General features: G+C 43.0%; 1 protein-coding gene across 1 annotated transcript in view; it reads left to right on the top strand.

Moving 5' to 3' along the window:
- Positions 1–19,655, top strand: part of COL14A1 (collagen type XIV alpha 1 chain) — a 514,343-nt gene that overhangs the window by 327,964 nt on the left and 166,724 nt on the right. The window contains exons 24-30 of the mRNA XM_086966163.1: positions 4,733–4,879; positions 7,118–7,192; positions 7,569–7,708; positions 8,408–8,531; positions 9,886–10,029; positions 13,059–13,223; positions 15,280–15,318. Of these exons, the coding sequence (XP_086822289.1) occupies positions 4,733–4,879; positions 7,118–7,192; positions 7,569–7,708; positions 8,408–8,531; positions 9,886–10,029; positions 13,059–13,223; positions 15,280–15,318 (834 nt within the window). The remainder of the gene's footprint in view (positions 1–4,732; positions 4,880–7,117; positions 7,193–7,568; positions 7,709–8,407; positions 8,532–9,885; positions 10,030–13,058; positions 13,224–15,279; positions 15,319–19,655) is intronic.

Here is a 19,655-nt window from a genome sequence, read left to right on the forward strand (position 1 = left end):
ACTATCACATATGGGAGGAAATCTCTAAAAAGTCACGCTCACCAGCACAAGACTACCTTGATGAAACGATTGACCTGTTCAGGCTATGAGAACAATGGCCGACAGCAGCAACCCACGGCGTCTTCAAAAGAGCCGTCAACACAACAACTAAAATACTATCTTCATTAGAAGACGGGGCAACTCTGGAAAAACGCTCCCATGCCTGGTCAATATTAAATAGCTACGAGATCCTGAAACCACCGCAATATCTGGGAGAAGTTATAAACTGCAGGACAAAAAGCAAATACCTGCAATATAGCCTAGGAATCTTGCCCTCCAACACTCACAACTTGCCATGGCAGAGTGGCCTCGCGGCCGAAGACTTGATTCACATCATCTGCCCAGTAGTGTAACAAAACTTGAGGAAGGCCCCCCAGGTACATGGCAGGGCTCCCCTCTGGACTCACTCTGGCCCGGTTACTGTGCTGAGGGGGACCCCTGAAGCGAAGGGGCCCTTGTCTACGCCACTGCATCTGTCTCTGCAGTTCTACTCTAAGCCTAAATCGCCAATGGCTGCATCCTCAGGGTGCACTCCTGCAGACACGCCATACTGGCCTGTCTCAACTCCTCAGACCAAAAACAATCTCCGAGACTGTATAATACCTTCAAGGAGTCGAGGGGCCATGGAGAGGGCAACTGTCGCTCGGACAGAATTCAAACTATAGTCCTTTTCACAAACTGGCTTTGTGTGCAATGGACTATTTTTGCTGTACTGATACGTTTTTAAATGTTTTAACAAAATACACTCTCCTTTAAAGTGCACATTTTAAACTAATTGTTGCCTTTCTACATTTTGCACCTTGCTTACTGCACTGATTTTCTTCAAATGACAGCTCTAATTTGCACTAGCGCTCTGCCCTTTGCAATGATTTTAATTAATCTAACAATAAAGGTTGACTTGACTTGACGTGGAACGCAAATCATGAAGTCTCTAAATCTCTGAAGCAGCTTAAAGTTGAATGATGAGTGGCTGATTTTTGTTTTCAGAAGCACCTTTTATTCAGATACATGTCATTTCTTGTCCTCTGCTGGTATGGTATTTGGCAGAAGGCCCAAATCAGATTTGCAGCACCGTTTTAATATTCAGAAGCCCTACAATTACACAAAGATGTGTTCCTTTTTCCAGATGTAACTCATAATATTACAGAATATTCTCCAGGGCTTCACAGCTTTCAGTATACAGTGGGACAGTATGAACGCTCCCAGACAGATGACCCGTGTGTCGTATTCTGACACTAATCGTTTGTTGCCTGTTTTCCTTGTTTGCACTAATCTAAAGACCCTTCAAATTGAAAGTCTGGTGTTTACAGGGTGACCCCTGGGCCATGTAAGTTACAATTTGGCCTCTCAATTCCAAAACTTAAGGGGTAACACCTTTCACCCCATACTTAGTTGTGACAGCCGAATTACAGTTCTGGGGTGCAGTAACTTCCCCGATGCCTCCTGCTATTTATGTAAAATAAGTCTAAGGACCTCTTTTGCATTTGAGTTTTCTTAAATGAAAGTTGAGATCCTTTTATGAAGTGCTGCTCTCACATTAATAATTCCGACCATCAGCACATTTGAGAGTTAAAAAGCAGGCACCTGCATCTCATGTGTGGCTGATCATGAACATCTATCATGTAATCTGGAAGTACAGAATGGAGGATGGATGCTGCCATCAGAAACCACAAGGACAGCCAACCCGTGCTTCTCTCCTCTGTGGTTATCTGGGTGGGACACAGAAGGTTCAGACTTGAGCAGCCTACTTGGGGCCAATCCTTAGTGTGGGGGAACATAGCCATTGTTGCTGCAGTTCATGCAGGATAAGTCTAATCCTGGCCAGAAGAGGGAATTCCAGTCCGACCTAACGGAGAGCCTTTTAAACTTTCGAAAAGCACTCGCTGCTGCCCAATTCCCAAGGGCTGGACATCTGACCTGCAAGTTTCCTCCATCTCATCGGCCTGATGAGTCTTCTATGTATTCTTCTTTGGTGTCTTCCTGATCATGGATCTGTGCCTGTATCTTTCACTAGATTAGGACCAATCCTGATGCCCTAATGCTGCTTTGCTGTCCAGTCTACTACTGAATTAATTTGCATGGATGACCTCACCAAGCCCAGAGGATCAGGCGACATTGACCCAGATTGTCAAGAAGCCCTTTCTACCCTGCACCGGAGATTAGAAGAGGGATGCCCAATATTACCATACTAGTGAGTGCAGTTATTACTCTAGTGAGCACATTGTCCCTGTACCTGCATCTCTTCTACAAGAGTCCCCTTCCACTACGCACTTTTCCAGTTTCCATTCATTTCAGTGGTCTCGGTGCCTAAAGAAGTCACATTTCCGAGTGCTCTTATCTTCCCTGGATATGCAAAGGCCCAGCACACAACTTACCTGCTTGCTATCCAGAAGGCCATCAGTGGCAGTGACCCCGATGCATGCACATCTTTTTTGTGGTTTCACACAGGCGGGCATGGCTCGCGGGCAGGGGGCGGGCGCGTGGACGGGTGTGGAGGGCAAGTCATGTGTGTAGGGGTGGGGGTCAATAATATAAAATTAAAAAAATTTAACCTACCTTTCCGCCGGCCCGCTCCCGCATCTTCACTGCTCCTGCTGTCCTGCCTCCGACAGGAACAGAAAACTGGCACCCTCTCTCCCCTCCCCTAAGCCAATCACAAAGCTCCAGTGGAGTGTTGTGATTGGTCGGGACGCCGCCTAGCAAGGGGCTGTAAGGGATGGCATGTTCTCCAAGTAGACATGCATATTGTAATTGTGGTTAACTGGCAGTTGTAATTTGCTCTGCGGGTCCCCTTTTCAGTTTATGATTTTCGTTATTCTTTTTAGTTCATTTGTCACCCTGGCAGAGGCAGCCGCACTGACCACTCTGTAATGTCTTGGGAATGTCTTGTGAGTCTGGGAAAGAGGCAGAGGAGGAGGAGAACAGAAGTGTGTGTTGCAGAAGGCTTTTTTTCTGGATGTTTAACAAAAGTTCTAAACCATGAGTTGGCATCCAGTATAGTGCAATTAGCAGTGTATCTACTTATATCATTTAAAAACATTCTGTCCTGCCAGTCTTAAGAATAGGATGTTTATTGATACTAAAATTACCGTGCTGAGTTGAGAGGCTTTGTCAAGGAAGAACTATTTTCAGTTGGGGAAGCTTTGGTGAAAACTGTTCCTCGTTTAGAATTGGACGCAAAATCTCAGAGCTCTTTGGTGACATTGTGTAAATTAAAAGCAGGTGCAACAAACACAGTGTAAAGACAGACAGACCCACTGAGGTGAAAGGGGTCCTTCGCCCTCCCCAAACCCTGCAAGATCTTGGACAGGCTCAACAGTCCCCCCCCCCCCCATTCCCCCCCACACACACACATTGAACAAAAGTAAAGTAGAAAATCAATAGTGTGCTTTTTCATGGTATGCATCCTTTTACCACTGCCCCTTTAGTAACAATGTGGGGTTCATGTTGAGTTCCCCCATAAAGTTATGTGGTAATATCTCATCCGAAATTAAAAACAAATTGTGTTGCAGTAATGATTGTGTCATTGCTAGTTTATGTTTCCTTGCATAATGAAGCAGGACTTTAGGGATTAGTATTTTCTGTACTGATTTCTGTATTTCTTGCCTCTTCTCGAACAGTTTTCCCCCTTCACATTTCACTAGGATCCTCGTGGTCAAATGTAAACTGGAAAAATTACTCACCTTTCAGGTTTCTTTACAAAACCTATAATCCCAGTGTGGGTGAAAACTCCTGTTTTCGCCTGAGTTGAAATTTCAACGGGACTCAGAACTAGGCCAGTGATATTTGGGGTTGACCACAGAAGAGGTCGGACATCGTTTTCATGAAAATAAAGCCCACCCTGGGTAAAAAGTGATGGATGATGTCTACATCGGGGGTGATTCCACTCAGCGGACGACAGCCACAATCTTTGCTAGGCTACTTGTAATATGTAATGTTCTCCACCAGGCATACTACTGAGTGGTACACACTCTCACTTTTGTAATCTTGCCCCTAATAGCTGAACACATCACAGCCCTACAGATCTACATCCGCCTTCTTTGCATACCTCTTTAAGAAATGCATTTCTCCTCTGCAAAACAAGATCTTCTGCCAAGCCCACTTTTCTATACCTATTTTTAAACTGTCCAAAGGGGGAGAAACATCTCCCTGTACCCTCGGACCCTCCCCCTGGAACTCACTCCCACTTTGTAATAGTTGTGAATCTGCCCCCCAGATACCATTGAAATTTCAAAACATGGCTCCTCTCCACCTAAAGTCAAAGACAGATAAAATGTAATAGACTTTAAATGAGTGCGAGCGGGGTACAAATAAAGAAAGAAAGAAACACATAAATACATTCATTCTTAATTTTAGCAGCATAGTTATGAGTTTGGCCCCGAATGATGCTGGTTGACAGAATACCTCTGCTTATTTTACTCTGTGTTTTTTAAACTTTCTTCCTAATTCCCTCTGTATGTACGTGTCTTATCGACGAAGCCTCCATTATCCTTTAACCTGTACTAATAACATACATAAATTCAGCATTTTTATATTAAAAAGTGTTGCTTCTTATCAAGAAACGATGCGGGAGGGCATAGTTGTATTCGAATGCTGGTACATAAGACAATTAGGTGTGTTTTTCCCATAGGGAGCATTGTGGGCTGTAAATGCAAAATATCTATATAAAAAGTACACTGCACATTATTTTCAGATGGGAAGCGGCAAGAGTCTACCATCGGGGGAGGAACCTCAAGACACTGCTTTTATGATCTCAGACCCAACTCTGAATATAAAATCACTGTTCAGACCCAGCTGCAGGAGATCGAGGGGCCCCCAGTGAACGTCATGTCAACTACATGTGAGTAACATGGACAGCAGCTTCCTTAAAGTATGTAAGTATCTCACAAGTATGAAGTGTTCTGACAATCATTGCTTTGTGGACTCCTATTTCAAAGCATCTGCATTTCACTCAATTTAGAACCGTGCACCATACCCCTGCTTCCATCGATTTGTTACATGGCATCTTTTAATTCACCTATCCTGGGCGGCTCTTTCATAACCCGAATTAAGGCATCATCCTCAGGTGCCCACCTCATGGTGGCACCAAGGTAATCCACAAACCCCGAAAAAGAGCATTTTTTAGTGTATGGCTCACTCTCCAGCTATTTTGCAGGAGAGCTCTAGTTTTTTTTTTTGTTTGATGGACAAGTTATTCTGCCTAATTACTCTGCCACTTGGTGGAGTGCTCACTCAGACAAACTGAGGGTCCATCCGCCCTACTTAGAAAGTTGAGTGAACCGTGATATTTCTGACAGAGGCCCTTCTGCTTCCATCGGCGGGAACTTTAGACCAGCGGCTCAATGGACCTTGGATGATCTGTGAAACTACCTCAGCCCGTCCACCTCTTTAGGGCAGATGTTCTGACACACTATGTTTTTTGTTCCTGCTCTCCCCAAAAAATCTCTGAAGTCCCGAACAGAAAAAAAAATTATCCCGTACCCTGAGAGACAATTCCCTGTGGGTCAGGGTCATTATTATTATTTTTTTTTTTTTAAAACTCCCACAGGTTTTTAAAAACAAAAAGCATATGAGCGGGCGCATGAGCTTTCTTTCATAAAGCTTTATTCGATTTTTACAATCATAAAAGCATATACAACAGCAAATACATCAGAGTTAAAACAGCTATGAAATGTAAAATTTACTCTGGCTCTAGAATAAAAATATCCATTAAAACATTAAAACCAATACATACAATGATAAAATATTAAGACATGTGCACATATTGCAGTATAAAAAATTATAAATCTGATCAAGGACACTGGGCAATTAGGCGCGTCCTCAGGATCCAGACCCAGCCTAAGAATTTCGCCAGAGCTATTACAATGGGCAGTGATGTATCTGTACGCAATATACGTTCGGCCTCCGCAGCCTCTCTGAGCGGGCGCATGAGTCATTGTGTCCGCTGAGCCGACTTTCACTGCTTTTAGAGGAGCCTTTGTGGCCACTCCGCTGAAGCATAGAGACGCTGTGTCCAGTCCTGACATTTTCACTTAAACATTATTAATTTCAGCTGTGTGAATCTAGATGTCGAATAGAATTAAAACACGTGTAGAACACCCAGAATGCATGAGGCTACCACATAAAAGTCAAGAACTGGAAGCAGTGCGTAATGACGCGGATGAATCTGATGTCAAGGCCGTCCATTCAGGGTTTTGTCCTCATATGAGACTAACAGGACCACCCCATCCATCTGGTACACAAGTGCTTGGAAGTGGCTGCAAGGGACATGTGGGAGCTCAACAAGCACTTATGTTTAAGCTACATGGCAGCGACATATGGTTTCTGTTGATGGAGGTATCTATTGTATTGTGCCTGCTGCATTTATCGCCCCTTCTCTAATAAAAGGTGTTTCATGTGCACGTGTACATAGCCACTGAGATCCAAGGGTGCCGCGTTGCTCTCCTAGACTTGACAGCTGTGGTAGGCAGCTTCCCTCTGAGGTGCTTCAATGCGCTAAAGCTTTGACACTGGGTCTTGGTCAAATGGTAAAAATCTATAAGAGTCTCTGCATTTTGGTAAGTTCTTCTTGGAGGAGTAAAATCTCTACTTAAAGAAGTTACACTGGTTATCTCGCAAACCTAGGAGCGCGTGATATCACAATCGCTCCATAAGCGAGGTGCCTTCTTTCTAAGTCCTCTAGTCATATGCCCAACATGGAGTCGACTTCTGGAAACAGTTCTTTTCACGCCGGTCATATAACTTTTCATATGTTCTCTACATCTTCCTTCCTTCACTTACTGGTCCTTTTAATCAGTTGCATTTGATGTGGTGGCTGGATGTCCACCCCGAGTCACTTAGAACACTCCGTTGACAGCACGCGGTGCTGTGTAGTAATCCTAACTAAAGCCAGTCGTATTAGAAATAGCAGGCCAGTGTTCTAAACCTTCTGACTCCCTGATATGTGTTTCGCAGTTACACTTCGAAAGATTTAACATTAAACATGAAAGGAAGGAAACAGCGGAGCACTGTATTGATTGGTTCATTTTTATTAATTCATTAATTCGCCAATCTCACTAATCCTCCTCTTGTTTTTCAGTACCAGTTCCTACTTCTGCACCAACGCTACCCCCAACGACTCAAGCCCCCTCTACGATTCCGCCTGCACGAGAGGGTAAGGGACTGGACATCAGCAGTTGATTAAGAAGTTATATTTGCTTGTGATTGTTTATTGTGTGTGAATGATATGAAGAAATACTTCATGAAATCTGTTTCTTACCTGTCAGGGCCCAGTGTAGATACCGAAGGGTCATATCCATTCCAGATTTTCAAGATATCCACATATGATAAATTGACATATAATGAATGCAAAATAATTCATTTGTGTAGTCCGCGTTTATCCTAACAACCTGGTTTTAAAGTGACCATTCTGTGCCTAAACTTGGCACGCCTGGTCTTTACCATTTAATGAAATTGAGGATTTTCTTTTGGAAAATATCACAGACAAGCTAGGCCTGTCGGGGTAATACCATGGTTCATCTTTTCTTCAGTTTGCAAAGCCGCAAAGGCTGACCTGGTTTTCCTGATTGACGGGTCCTGGAGCATTGGGGATGACAACTTCAACAAAGTCATCCAGTTTGTCTACAGTACAGCCGGCGCGCTGGACCAGATCGGCACTGATGGGACTCAGGTAAGAAGATAGGCAACAGACCTCTTCCCAATGCCACAGCTGTAATGCACCACTGGCAGTCACTGTTATGTAGTGAGCGGCATGGTGTCTGCAGTGCATCTTTTTGTGAACCAATCTCTATATTACATTAGCTGTTTTATATTTATATTTGTGTGTTTCCTAAGCATAAATTACCTTAATACACACAGGTACCTCTGCTAATCTATTTGTTATTTAACCTCTCCTTCTGCACCCCGAGGCACCAAGTATCGTTTTATCCTCTTTAGACAATTTTATTCGTTCCAGATATATTTTCAGATCTCTGCCACCTTAATTGTGGAATGGCACTTTTGAAATTGACATGCCTCTGGGTGTTTGCATGAGTTAATGGTTTGTGAATGGAGCAGACAACCCGATTAAGTTGATGGGTAGTAATAAGATGCTCCATGCTCATTCATTCTATGGCATCTCACTGCTAACTGTGTCAAACCCACTAACTAACTCATGTCACATGATACAGACCAAGTCCCCTCTTGGATTTGGAACATACCAACTTTGCGATTTTAGTCGCATTAAACTGTGATGCATTTGGTCAATTTCTTTAACTTTTGGAAAAATGGTGATTGGGAAATTATCCAGTGTGTGTTAGTTGGCACCCTTGGAAATGTTGTTAGTATTTCCGTGAAAATGTTAATTAAATTGTGTTCATTTTGTTCTCAGGTTGGTATTGCCCAGTTCAGTGATGATGCCAGGACAGAATTCAAACTCAACTCATATGAAAATAAGGAAACCCTCCTTGATGCCATTCAGAAAATCGCATACAAGGGCGGAAATACGAAAACTGGTGCGTAAGTGGGGAGGAGCTTCATGTTATTGGTTTTCTTTTCTTGAATATGAACCTGTGCTTGGTGTGGATTTCAAACACCAGAATGCTTAGAATAAAACCCGGGCTGGATGATTCCTCACACATGGAGTCACAAACCGCTCTAGAATTCAAATGGCCGTGTTTAAAGCATTGTTTTAATGGTTACTTTTATGTTTAATTCACCTAGCTGTTAAATGACACTATGTCGCGTGGGAGGACTCCATGTCAGCTTTGAATTTTTAGTGCTCTGCATGCTGGGACTTGCAGTTCGCTTTTCCTGTTCTGCTTAATGGCTTTCAGCATGCACAGCGAGGAGGGCTCCAGAGCTTATCTTGCCTGAGGTTGTCACACATGACGTAAGGCCCTGGAGCAGCTGTGCTAGTTTGAGGCTGGAGGAGTTGGGGAGCGAGGACGAAGACTTTGTTGTTATGTTCTGTGCATGTGCCTCGCACTCTTCTCTTACCCTCCCCCTCCCGCTCCACGTTTGAAGCACATACTATTTTTAGACATAATAATGTCCTTAGCAGTGTTATTCTGAATAGGCAGCCATAGACCTTGAATATATTCTTAAAGGGCTTCTCTCCTGGTAACTCCCATCGAGATGGCATGAGCGTTTTAAGCCCAGTGAAAATAAAGTGTTTTTTTTAAATTAAAAAAAAGCAAGAAAAGTGTGTGCAAAAATTGAACATACCCATGCACACTGCGTATACTTGAAATGCACATAAGGCATTATCTATAAGAGCAGATTGTAATTGTATGTTATCTAGTGTGTTTCTCTTGTTTATAGGTCTTACGTTACACCATGTCAGGTATTTATATCTCCCTGCTCATTTTAATATCTGTGCTATATGTATTTTCCCATTTATAACGGGGAATCTTGTCCTGTTTATCCCATGTTAAATTATGGACAAGGACAACAATACTAAGAAACGTCCTTGAGCTATCACACATTGAATCGGGACATTCCTTTCTAAGGCCCACAGTGACTCAAATTCCAGTCATGTGCCTTCATTTAACAGCCCAGTGCATTCTGGGAGTTGTAGTCTCGGTTTATTACAACTGAATTTCTAAACCTTAAAATATTGATAGCATCTAGTGCTGCTGTTAACCTTGAGCTTTCTGGTAATCTCTATTCTGTTGTACTGTTTTGCACCCATGGTTTTAAGTGCATATGGAATAAATGTACTCTATATAAAAATATTGAGTGTCGATGTTTGAAGACCATTTGCACCCATGAACGTCAGCCCTTTACTGTACATAATTAGTCTATATCATTGTATAGTTTCACAGAGTTTCTGACCATCGGTACAACTGTGTGTGTCTTCTTTTCAAGGCAGGGCAATTAAGCATGTCCGGGATGGCATCTTCACTGCTGAATCGGGCATGAGAAAAGCCATCCCCAGGGTGCTGGTGGTCATCACTGATGGCCGGTCGCAGGATGACGTCAACAAGGTCTCCAGAGAGATGCAACTGGAAGGTAAGATGGCCCTGAGGGATGCCTATATGGCTTTCATTTTTAGGTCTTGCTATATGATTAACAGAAAAATAGCTTGAAGAGAGAGGCGTTGTCGCTTCCCACCTGTTGGTTACCCTGACTACAACATTCAGAATATGTATGATTCCACCGACAAACAGTGCTTTCTGGAATCTTATTTGCTTGAGTGGTAGACCCTCACCTAACACTGTCTTATGTTGAAACGTAATAATGCCGCACCTGACAGACACTCCCATAGCTGGACATATTCTGGAAGGTGTCTGTGATCAGGAGTGACTTGTAATGTCTAAAGTGACGTAGAATTGGAGCATAGTCTAAACCTTAGAATTCCAAAGTGCTGATTGGTGGTTATGGAGTCTGCATGAACATGTGCAGTGTGTAGATACTGTCTGGCAGCCTGAACCTTCCTCTGCTAGGCAGCAGGTTATGTAATGTTGATTTGTATCGTGCACTAATCACTTGTGAGGGTATACAGGTGTTTGATCAGGTGTGTTGGCATGTGGTCCCCGTAGAGTTAATCGAAGAGCCAGTCTTCAGCTTTTTGTGGAACTCCAGAAGTGAGGAGGAGGCTCTGATGTGTTGTGGGAGGTCGTTCCATGCTCTGGCTGCGATGTAGGTGAACAAGCCACCTCCTGCTCTGCTTTTGTGAATGTGCGATAGTGAGGCTGAGCGTACGAGACTGGCAGGCTGGTGAAAGTGTAAACAGGTGTTCAGGTGTGGGCGCCCAGTGTGGTGCAAGACTTTGTACGTATGTGTGAGGAGTTTGAATTCGCTGTGTTAGTGAATGGGGAGTCAGTGGTGCTCTCTGAAGTGGGGTGAGATATGGGTGCTGTGTAGGGTGTATTTATGATGTCAGCTTTGAAGTAGGAGAAGGTTCTGGAGGTTTTCACCCCCAGAGGTGTTTGGAGTTTCCTGCCTCCTTGCCCTAGCTTGTCTAGAGGCACAAAAGACTAGTGTGAAACCCTTTGTTAGTGTGTGGAGGCCGGGTCATTGTGATGTGTAAGTGTGGTAGGTGGGAGCTCCTCTCCCTATTAAGTCAGAGATGGCCCATGTTAGAAATGGGATTCCTGGTTGGCGAACACCTGTTCCCCCTTTATTCACTGTATGGGAGCATTACACAAAGGCCAGCTGCCAGCAACATCCTGTCAGGTAACCCAGGATACATGAACCAAATGGTTGGGACAGGAAAATGCCAACTTTCTAAAAGTGGCATTTTAAGAAATGTGACTTAAAATATGATTTTGCCATTAAAGAGTGTTTTAGATTACAACTATGTTGACACCAATCCCAACATTCCCACCCGCTCCCAATTGAAGTTATCAGTTATTAAATTTAATAAGGTAACACAATATTATCCTATCGGAGAGGCGGGCCTTACAATGGTGAAAAAAGAATTTAAGAGTTTTTCAATACCAGGACATGTAAAAGTTAAAAGTGCATGTCCAACTTTTTAAATACACTACACCCTAGTGTATGGGCTGTGTAGGACCTACCTTAGGGGTGACTTATAGTAGCATTTAATTTACAGGCTCTGGGTACATGTAGTACACTGTACTAGGGATTTAACAAATAAATAGTGTGCCAATTGGGTATAAACCAATGTTACCATGTTTTAGGGAGTGACCACACACACTTCAGCACTGGTTAGCAGGCCAACAAAAACGAGATCAGCAAAAATGGAGGAATAAGGCAAACGGTTTGGGGGGGGAGACATCTTAAGGATGACAGGTCTAACACTCACCCTCACAAATCAGTGATCCTAAAAATGAATTAAAACATGATCATAACCAATTGCAAATATTATGTTCAACCAATAAAATGTGAACCATTTACTCTCGCACCATTAGAAACTCAAACCCTGGGTGCGTAAATTGGATTGGCAGCAAGTGACGCTGAATTGTCTACACTTTCTGTCAGTGCCTGTTTAGAACAATTTAGTTTAGTTTCAGGCTATTAATGCAACTCATACCATCACACCATCAACAGTCCCATATAATTTACATGTCAATATCCAAAATATAATTATCCCTTTCATAACACCAATGCCGTGAGCTCACCAACAGCTGCTTCATCCATACATTACTGCCCCTTATTTTAGCATATACATTCCATACCTGCTGTACAAACACTCTACAAATCATTACATTTTTACGCGGATTATTTTAATGTCCCCAAATTAGCTCCAGCAGTTGATGCCTGGAAGTAGGACTCAGGAAGCAGTGAGATCTTCTGATATTCTTCCTTGTCATTAGAGCTAATGGGGTGACCCTGTGTCCCTCAGAACTTGGGTATTTATGATATAGAAAACAATTGGTCCTGTTTGGTAATACAATTGCTGTTATCTCCGTATTTAATACAATACAATTGTTGTGATCTGTGTATTTAATACAATACAATGGCTGTGATATGTGTATTTAATACAATACAATTGCTGTGATCTGTGTATTAAATACACAGATCAAAGAAATTGTATTACCCAACAGGACCAATTGTTGTCTATATTCTTCCTTATAGCTCGTGACAAACTACACATTCATATGAATAGGATCATGATTGACGCTTTGTCCAGACACTGTCTACGAGATTAACTTAGGCTATCTTTAACTATTTTCCAGGTGTTTCAGTTTGGTGTCCCACCAAGTAGTGCCAGGGCTAGTGCAAGGGTTTCTGGCATATAAGGTTGTTTGTCATTGTGCCAACCCCTCAGCTGGCTGTAGGTCTGTATTTGACACCTCAAGGAGGAATATGGCACCCCAACTGGTGATGTCGTAGACAGCTGCCTTCAACGCTTCACTCTACTGTGGCACGTCGTGATCGCCTCAAACTTATGAAAATACGTCATCCCTGTATCATGTTATACACGATCGTGAAGCGCAGCTGTCTAGAAATGTGCAATGGGAGAAAAATATCTTTTCTCTACTTTACTGGAGTGTACTCTTTTCATATAATCATGGGATGGAGAAAGTCTCTGATGGGTAAACAACAACTCATGTTCCTGTGTTGTTTTGTAGGTTTCAGTATTTTTGCTATTGGTGTAGCAGATGCCGACTACGCGGAGCTGGTGAGCATCGGCAGCAAGCCCAGCGAGAGACATGTCTTTTTTGTTGATGACTTTGACGCCTTTAAGAAGATAGAAGATGAACTCATTACATTTGTGTGTGAGGCCGCATCTGCAAGTAAGTAACCCCTCTTACAACGTGCATCTTTACTTAGTGGTCCGTTATTTGCTGTGTGCATTTTTTGCAAAATCGCTAATTTTAGCGAATTCCAAAAATGCGATTGCTTTTAAGGAATCGCAAATTTGTGATTCCTTAAAAGCAATGCCGCCCACATGCATCAACCTATTTAGGAAGTGCAAACGGTGCAAATCGGTAAATTCGGCCGTTTGCGATTCCTAAATAGGTTTTTGGGATGCATCAAACATTTTTGGCAAAATCGCTATTTTTAGCGAATTCCAAAAATGCGATTGCTTTTAAGGAATCGCAAATTTGCGATTCCTTAAAAGCAGTGCATGATTACCATGAGGGTGAACCTTGTGGTAATTTGCGAAAAAGTATTAAAATGCTCAAAATTGCATTTTACACACTGTCATGTTACAGACACACATGTCCTTCGGACATGTGTGTGTGAAACATGCACTTTAAAATACATTTCAGGGGTGCAGGGGGGGGTCCTTTGGACCCCCCCCTGCACCCATGGAATGCATTAACATTTTGCGAATCGCTAATTGAAATTTGCAAAATGTCAATGCCTTCCCATTGATTCCTATGGGTCTTTTGGCCCATAGGAATCAATGGGAATTGCGAAATCGCAAATTAGAATTCGCATAATATTTGCGATTCGGTAAAAATTGCGATTTTTACAGAATCGAAAATATTATGCGATTAAAATCATGCATCCCAATTTGCGATTCCTTATTTGCGATTCCCTAAAAATCGCAAATAAGGAATCGCAAAACCGTACTTTGATGCATGTGGCCGATTGTATTCTAAACTTACTTTAGGGGGTTTTGCCTCCACCCTCCTTGAGCCACTAGTTATTTTTCTCCCAGAATCTTCAGCTATGGGTTTAAAACATTGTCAATCACATCTTTGATCAGACCACAGGGGTATTTTAATCTCACCATTAGACTATTGACTTTTGACCATGTGTCCCTCTGTCTTCACTGGAATGCATGAAGAATGACGTTAAAACCTTCTGTGAGCAACCCAGTAGCATTGGGGATTACGCGCTGACAAAAGTGCCTGTGAAATGGATGCTACAGAGAAGAAAGCAAGCTTTTGTGTGTGCTTCATCCCCAATTGGCAGGGAATCAAACATTGGCAAAATCAATAGGTTTGAGGTTTGTATGTCCCATCTGCATGCCATGCAAACATCAAACTATTGGCTTTCCAAAGTTCATTCAATTAGGTGTTTTGTGAAGTGCCTTGAATCCACTTCACAGTGCTGGTGGCAGAATAAGGCCTGTTATGATTGCGTGGTTTACCCATAGCTATGTTGAATTTGATATTAAGATGTAGAAGGGTCATGACCCACTCCTGCTTTCCCGCCACTCCCCTGCGTGTTTGCCCTTTGTTTTTTAATTCAACTGCTATTGTTGGTGTTACCACATCCGCTGAGAAGCAATGCCCTGATTTAATTACCCTCTCAGTGAAGATACTTACCAGTACAACCCCCCCCCCCCTCCCTCCGTGAGCCTCCGACTGCAGCCAATTAAAAGCGCAGTGTGAAATACTACTTACTTGGGTAGTGGGTTAACAGCCTTTTATATATCAGAGACATGTGTCTTTCGGTGACGCCTTTAATTGTCTGGTAATGCTTCACTAGTGCTAATAACACGTTAGCATTATCTAGTCTTGCAGAGGCCAAATTTGTCTGCAATAGTTAAGCTAATATTGGTCTTACTGCGCCCAGTCAACAGTTGGTTCGCCAAATGTGTTTATGATGCAGTAATGTCCATGGAGTGCTCCTTGCAAAGTGACCTTTGACCATTTGTACAGATGATAGCTTTAAGGGTATAGGATTTATTTTGCTGATAAGCATCTGATTAACCTGCGGTATTCCACAGTGACTGACATTTGTGCTTGGATTCTAAATGTAGACATATGACTTGGCATATATTTACCCATAAGTATATTGTTATTTACTGAGCTTTTTTTATCATTTACTTCACTATTGCACATAACTGTTTTCCTCAGTTCATGTTTTATTTCATATTTTTCTCTTTTGCAGCATGTCCATTGTCTCTGATTCACGGCAACAGCTTAGCAGGTACTGTGAGCAGTCCATCTATAACTTTTTAATTTCATGGATTGCAATGCACTTTTATTTTAAAGAAATAGCAATTTGCCTGAGTCTTGTGAACAACGCCACTGTACTGTGTACCTAAATGTCACTACTCACTTTTGAAAACACTTAGTTTTCGTGTGTTTAGACAGGCAGTAGAGTCTGTGACTCACTGAATGCTGGTAAAGTAACATTACAGCCCCTTATGTATTTTAATATTGCATTCATTTCAGTGCACTTAACTTTTTATCACTTTCAATACTGTAGAGCTTATGTCATTTATTTTACCTTAGAATGGCTTATCGCTTCCAGTTTGTATAAAACATGTTCAAGCATTAAAGAGACCGCATGCCGACCGTATTTAAGTGTCAGCTAGAGAGTACGATATCATGACACCTTACAAAGTAACATTGAAGCACAGCTAGGTAGAGTAGTTAGCTATAACAGTGACATAATACTGTACCGTCATAGTACAGGGAACTGTGGAAGACCTGGAAAGCCAAGGCAATCTCTGCAACTGAATGGGTCTCTGTAGGGAGGCCAGTGTGTATCGCCTTTACTGTCCCCAAATTAATTTAACTACAGAAGCCCACAGCAGTTATTACTGAGGTAAAATTTGTGCTTTAGACCTATCAGAGCATATTCTGCCCTGTCAAGGTAAAGGCGTTTAAGTGGGAGCTCGTTCTTTCAAGCTCCTGCCATATTCCGGGGCGTCCGTCCGTTTGTGGATAGCCTCGAGCTCCGTGACAGATTTCTCTAGAAGTTGTCGCTTGTATTGACTGCGGTATTTAGCCTCAGAGATTGCTTTGAGTTCTCCCTTAACACTACTTTCAGGGCACCCAAAAGGACAACAAGGATAGCTCCCCGGTTTTATTACCATGAAGGTAGTCGGTTATGGTCTCTCGAAGAGCTGAAACATAGCAGGAGACTATAGCAAAGAGTCTCTAACTCACCAGCCTGAGGACGGTGGCTGGGTGACATCTAGCCAGAGATATATTGTGTGGGAGGCATGGTCTGAAAGCGACCACAGGGCAATGACTGCCTCTATGACAAGGGATGCAAGAGTCAAAGTTGCCAGGAAATTATCAATATCTGCATATGTTTTGTGCGCCATGCAGTAGAATGTATAGTCCGTAACCAATAGGTGCAATTGACGCCAAACGTCTTGTGGTCCACAGTCTACCATCCACTGTAAGCCTATTGTAGAGAAGGCTACTGTTTGGCTGGAGCCCTGTCCTGGGTGATCAAGGTAGGTTTTCATTACCAAATTAATGTCCCCCCCTATCAGAATGGCCACATCAGGGGATCTAAGGGCAATTGTTAGGGAGCTAATAAAGGATTCCTGCTGCTCATTAAGGGCATAACTATTTACCAGGGTGTAAAACGGAAAGTGCCCAATTTAAGTTGGACTGCGAGTTGATGTCCCTTGAACTCAATGACTGTCTTTAAAACTTCCCCTCGGAATCTTCAATAGAAAGGAATGGCCACCGTCCCCTTAGAGAGACCCGAGGACAAGAGCTGGCGTGGGAACCAGCGGGATTTCTTTCTGGGTACATCCTTATTGATCAGGTAGGTCTCTGGTAGAAGGCATATATCACTGCCAGACTGTTCTAAAAGTGAAGCACAGCAGACCATTTATCAGGATTAATTAGGTCCCCTACTTTGAGACTAGTAACCTTAACATCCTGGAATGTGGGGCAAGGGAGAGAAAAGCTGTGAAGGTATTTATACCCAATTGACTGGATATACCACGGAGAAGTATCCCCTGCAAGGGTAAGCCCAACAATCCCTCAATGGAGGGCAAGAGGTGTAAAGACGGACAAGGAGAAAAGTCCATCATGGAATGGTGCAGATTAGAGAACATGAACCAGGCAGGAGGGTGGAAGATCAATCATGATCATAAGATTAAATAACATCCCAGAGGAGGGGGAATAGAGCTGACACATAACCCAAAAAAATGTTCCAGCCCCCATCCCCGCCACCATGTTACCCCCCCTGCTGAAAGGAGCAAAGCTGTGTTGTAAGAGTCCCCATGACTTCAGGGAACTTCAGGCTTATCAGTGTCCCCCAATAATATCTCAAGGACCTGTTGTCTCTCTTTAGCCATGGTTGCGCGGTCAGGCTTTGTGCCAGCAGATGAGCCCCTAGTGCACTGCCATCGAGAGCGTGTACTTGCCATGCAGTTCTGAGAGCTGGTGTAGCAGTCATTCAGTGAGGAATCTATGATGCCAAGTACTTTGTAGGCCCCCGTAATGGATTAGAGTTGGTTGAATTTGCCATCAAGCCAGAAGATAATCCAAAAAGGGTGGCCCTAGGAGTATGATATCCCATCCTCCCTGAGGTGAGTAGTGATAGGACAAACGTTCTGGCACTTTTGAAGAGTTATAGATGCTATGTCTTGGTATAACACAGGTGTGTGCCCTCAGAATTCAATCTGGTGGACCGTTCTTTGTGTAGAATGTTTTCTTCCACTTGAAAGTCAGGTACACAGGCTAGGATGTCGGAAGGGGGGCTTTGTCTGGTTTCGGTAGACCCATACGATGGACTCAGTCCAGTTTTAAGTCTGTGTCCTCTGAGGCTCCCAGGATGTGCCATAAGGGTGTCCCAACATACTCTCTTAAGTCTGTTCCCTCCGTGTGAGTCAGGACCCTTTTTAGACGTACATCATTATGCCGAGAGCGGGTTTGGGTATCGAGGAGTTTGTTCTTCAGGCGGAGAACTTCTTGCTGGAGCCTCTCAACGCTTGACAGATATTCCTCTAGTGAAGGCTGATTTCTCTGTGCCACTCTACCAGTACTGAGCTAGGGATTTATAAGTATGAATCCAAGGGCCTATTTTGGGGTATTACACAGAAAAACCTAACTAGCCTCACTGCATAATACTCCACTTTCCTACAATTTGTATTTTGCTGTCATTTATGTAGTACAGGAACACAAACCAGGCATGCAAGGATACAGTATGGTGAGTTTAGTAGTTCTGAGATAACATGCTTACAAAAGTTCTTAGCAAGAGCCAGGGGGCAAGGAGGGGACACACAGAGAAGCCTACCTGGCCCGTTGTTCAGGGCAGTTAGGTATGCTGGAGCATGTGAGTCAGACTTTATTGGGGCCGGGGCAGTGTCAGAGAAAACTGTGAACAGGGCATTGAGACAAATAATATGTGGCTACACAAGAGCCTTTACAGTAGAGAAGAATCTTTTGGGGATGTGAAGCATTTGATTGTTGCTTGAGGTTTAACTATAGCGAGGCCATCTGGACTGTTTTTCACAGGCTTTTTGAAAATCTCATTGAGTGTATGCAGAATCATAGTACATTTGAGCAGTTAGTGGTGCAGGGACAACTCTTGGGTTAGAGGGAACTGAAGTCTATGAGTCGAGTTAGATCACATAACTGAGAACATCCATTGTTTAGATGGTCTTAATGCATCATGTAAGACAGGGATCTTTAGTTGATAACAGATATAGTTGGATGTCATTCATGCATCAATTCAGAACAATGCCTTAGGTGAAGTGGATATTTCATTTGGTTCCACATAGAGGATAACCAGTACCGGGAACAGTATTGGGATCGGAAGGAGAGCAAGCTATTCCCCTTTTAGGCACAACGTTTTCTGTCCAAAAAAACGATGTGAAAAGCACAGGACAGTGTCAGAGATGCCCATGCATGTGAATGGGATCTCTACTGGGCCTGAGTGTCAGAGATGCCCATGCAAGTGAATGGGATCTCTACTGGGCCTGAGTGTCAGATATGCCCATGCAAGTGAATTGGATCTCTACTGGGCCTGAGTGTCAGAGATGCCCATGCAAGTGAATTGGATCTCTACTGGGCCTGAGTGTAATAGATGCCCATGAAAGTGAATGGGATCTCCACTGGGCCTGAGTGTAAGAGATGCCCATGCAAGTGAATGGGATCTCCACTGGGCCTGGTGATCAACTGAATTGAATGTCACATAGAGGTCTATAAGGACTGGGAGATAGAAGTCCCAATATTCAATGATCCACCTCACGGACACCAGATTTTTTACATGGAGTAGTAGATCACAACGCTATAACAACTCTCTATAGAACTGTCCCCAGTCGCAGGAGGTGGGCGATGTCGTGGTAATTAGGGATCCTGTCACAGTCAAAATTTCAGGTGGCCTCAAACATTGCCATTTTATATAAAATATGTTAGCCTTTTTCATGTCTTACGTGATTCACCATACTTTTGCAAGTGAACGTACAGCAAACTTCAAACGTGAATTTAAAAACTGTACAAAGTAGAAAAAATGTAACTCTGCTTTTTATTAGTTAGAGCAAAACGTCATTACAGGTGGCAAAAGTA

This window comes from Lissotriton vulgaris, chromosome 4_1 (assembly GCF_964263255.1).
Source record: "Lissotriton vulgaris chromosome 4_1, aLisVul1.2, whole genome shotgun sequence".
In the NCBI taxonomy this organism is placed as follows: domain Eukaryota; kingdom Metazoa; phylum Chordata; class Amphibia; order Caudata; family Salamandridae; genus Lissotriton; species Lissotriton vulgaris.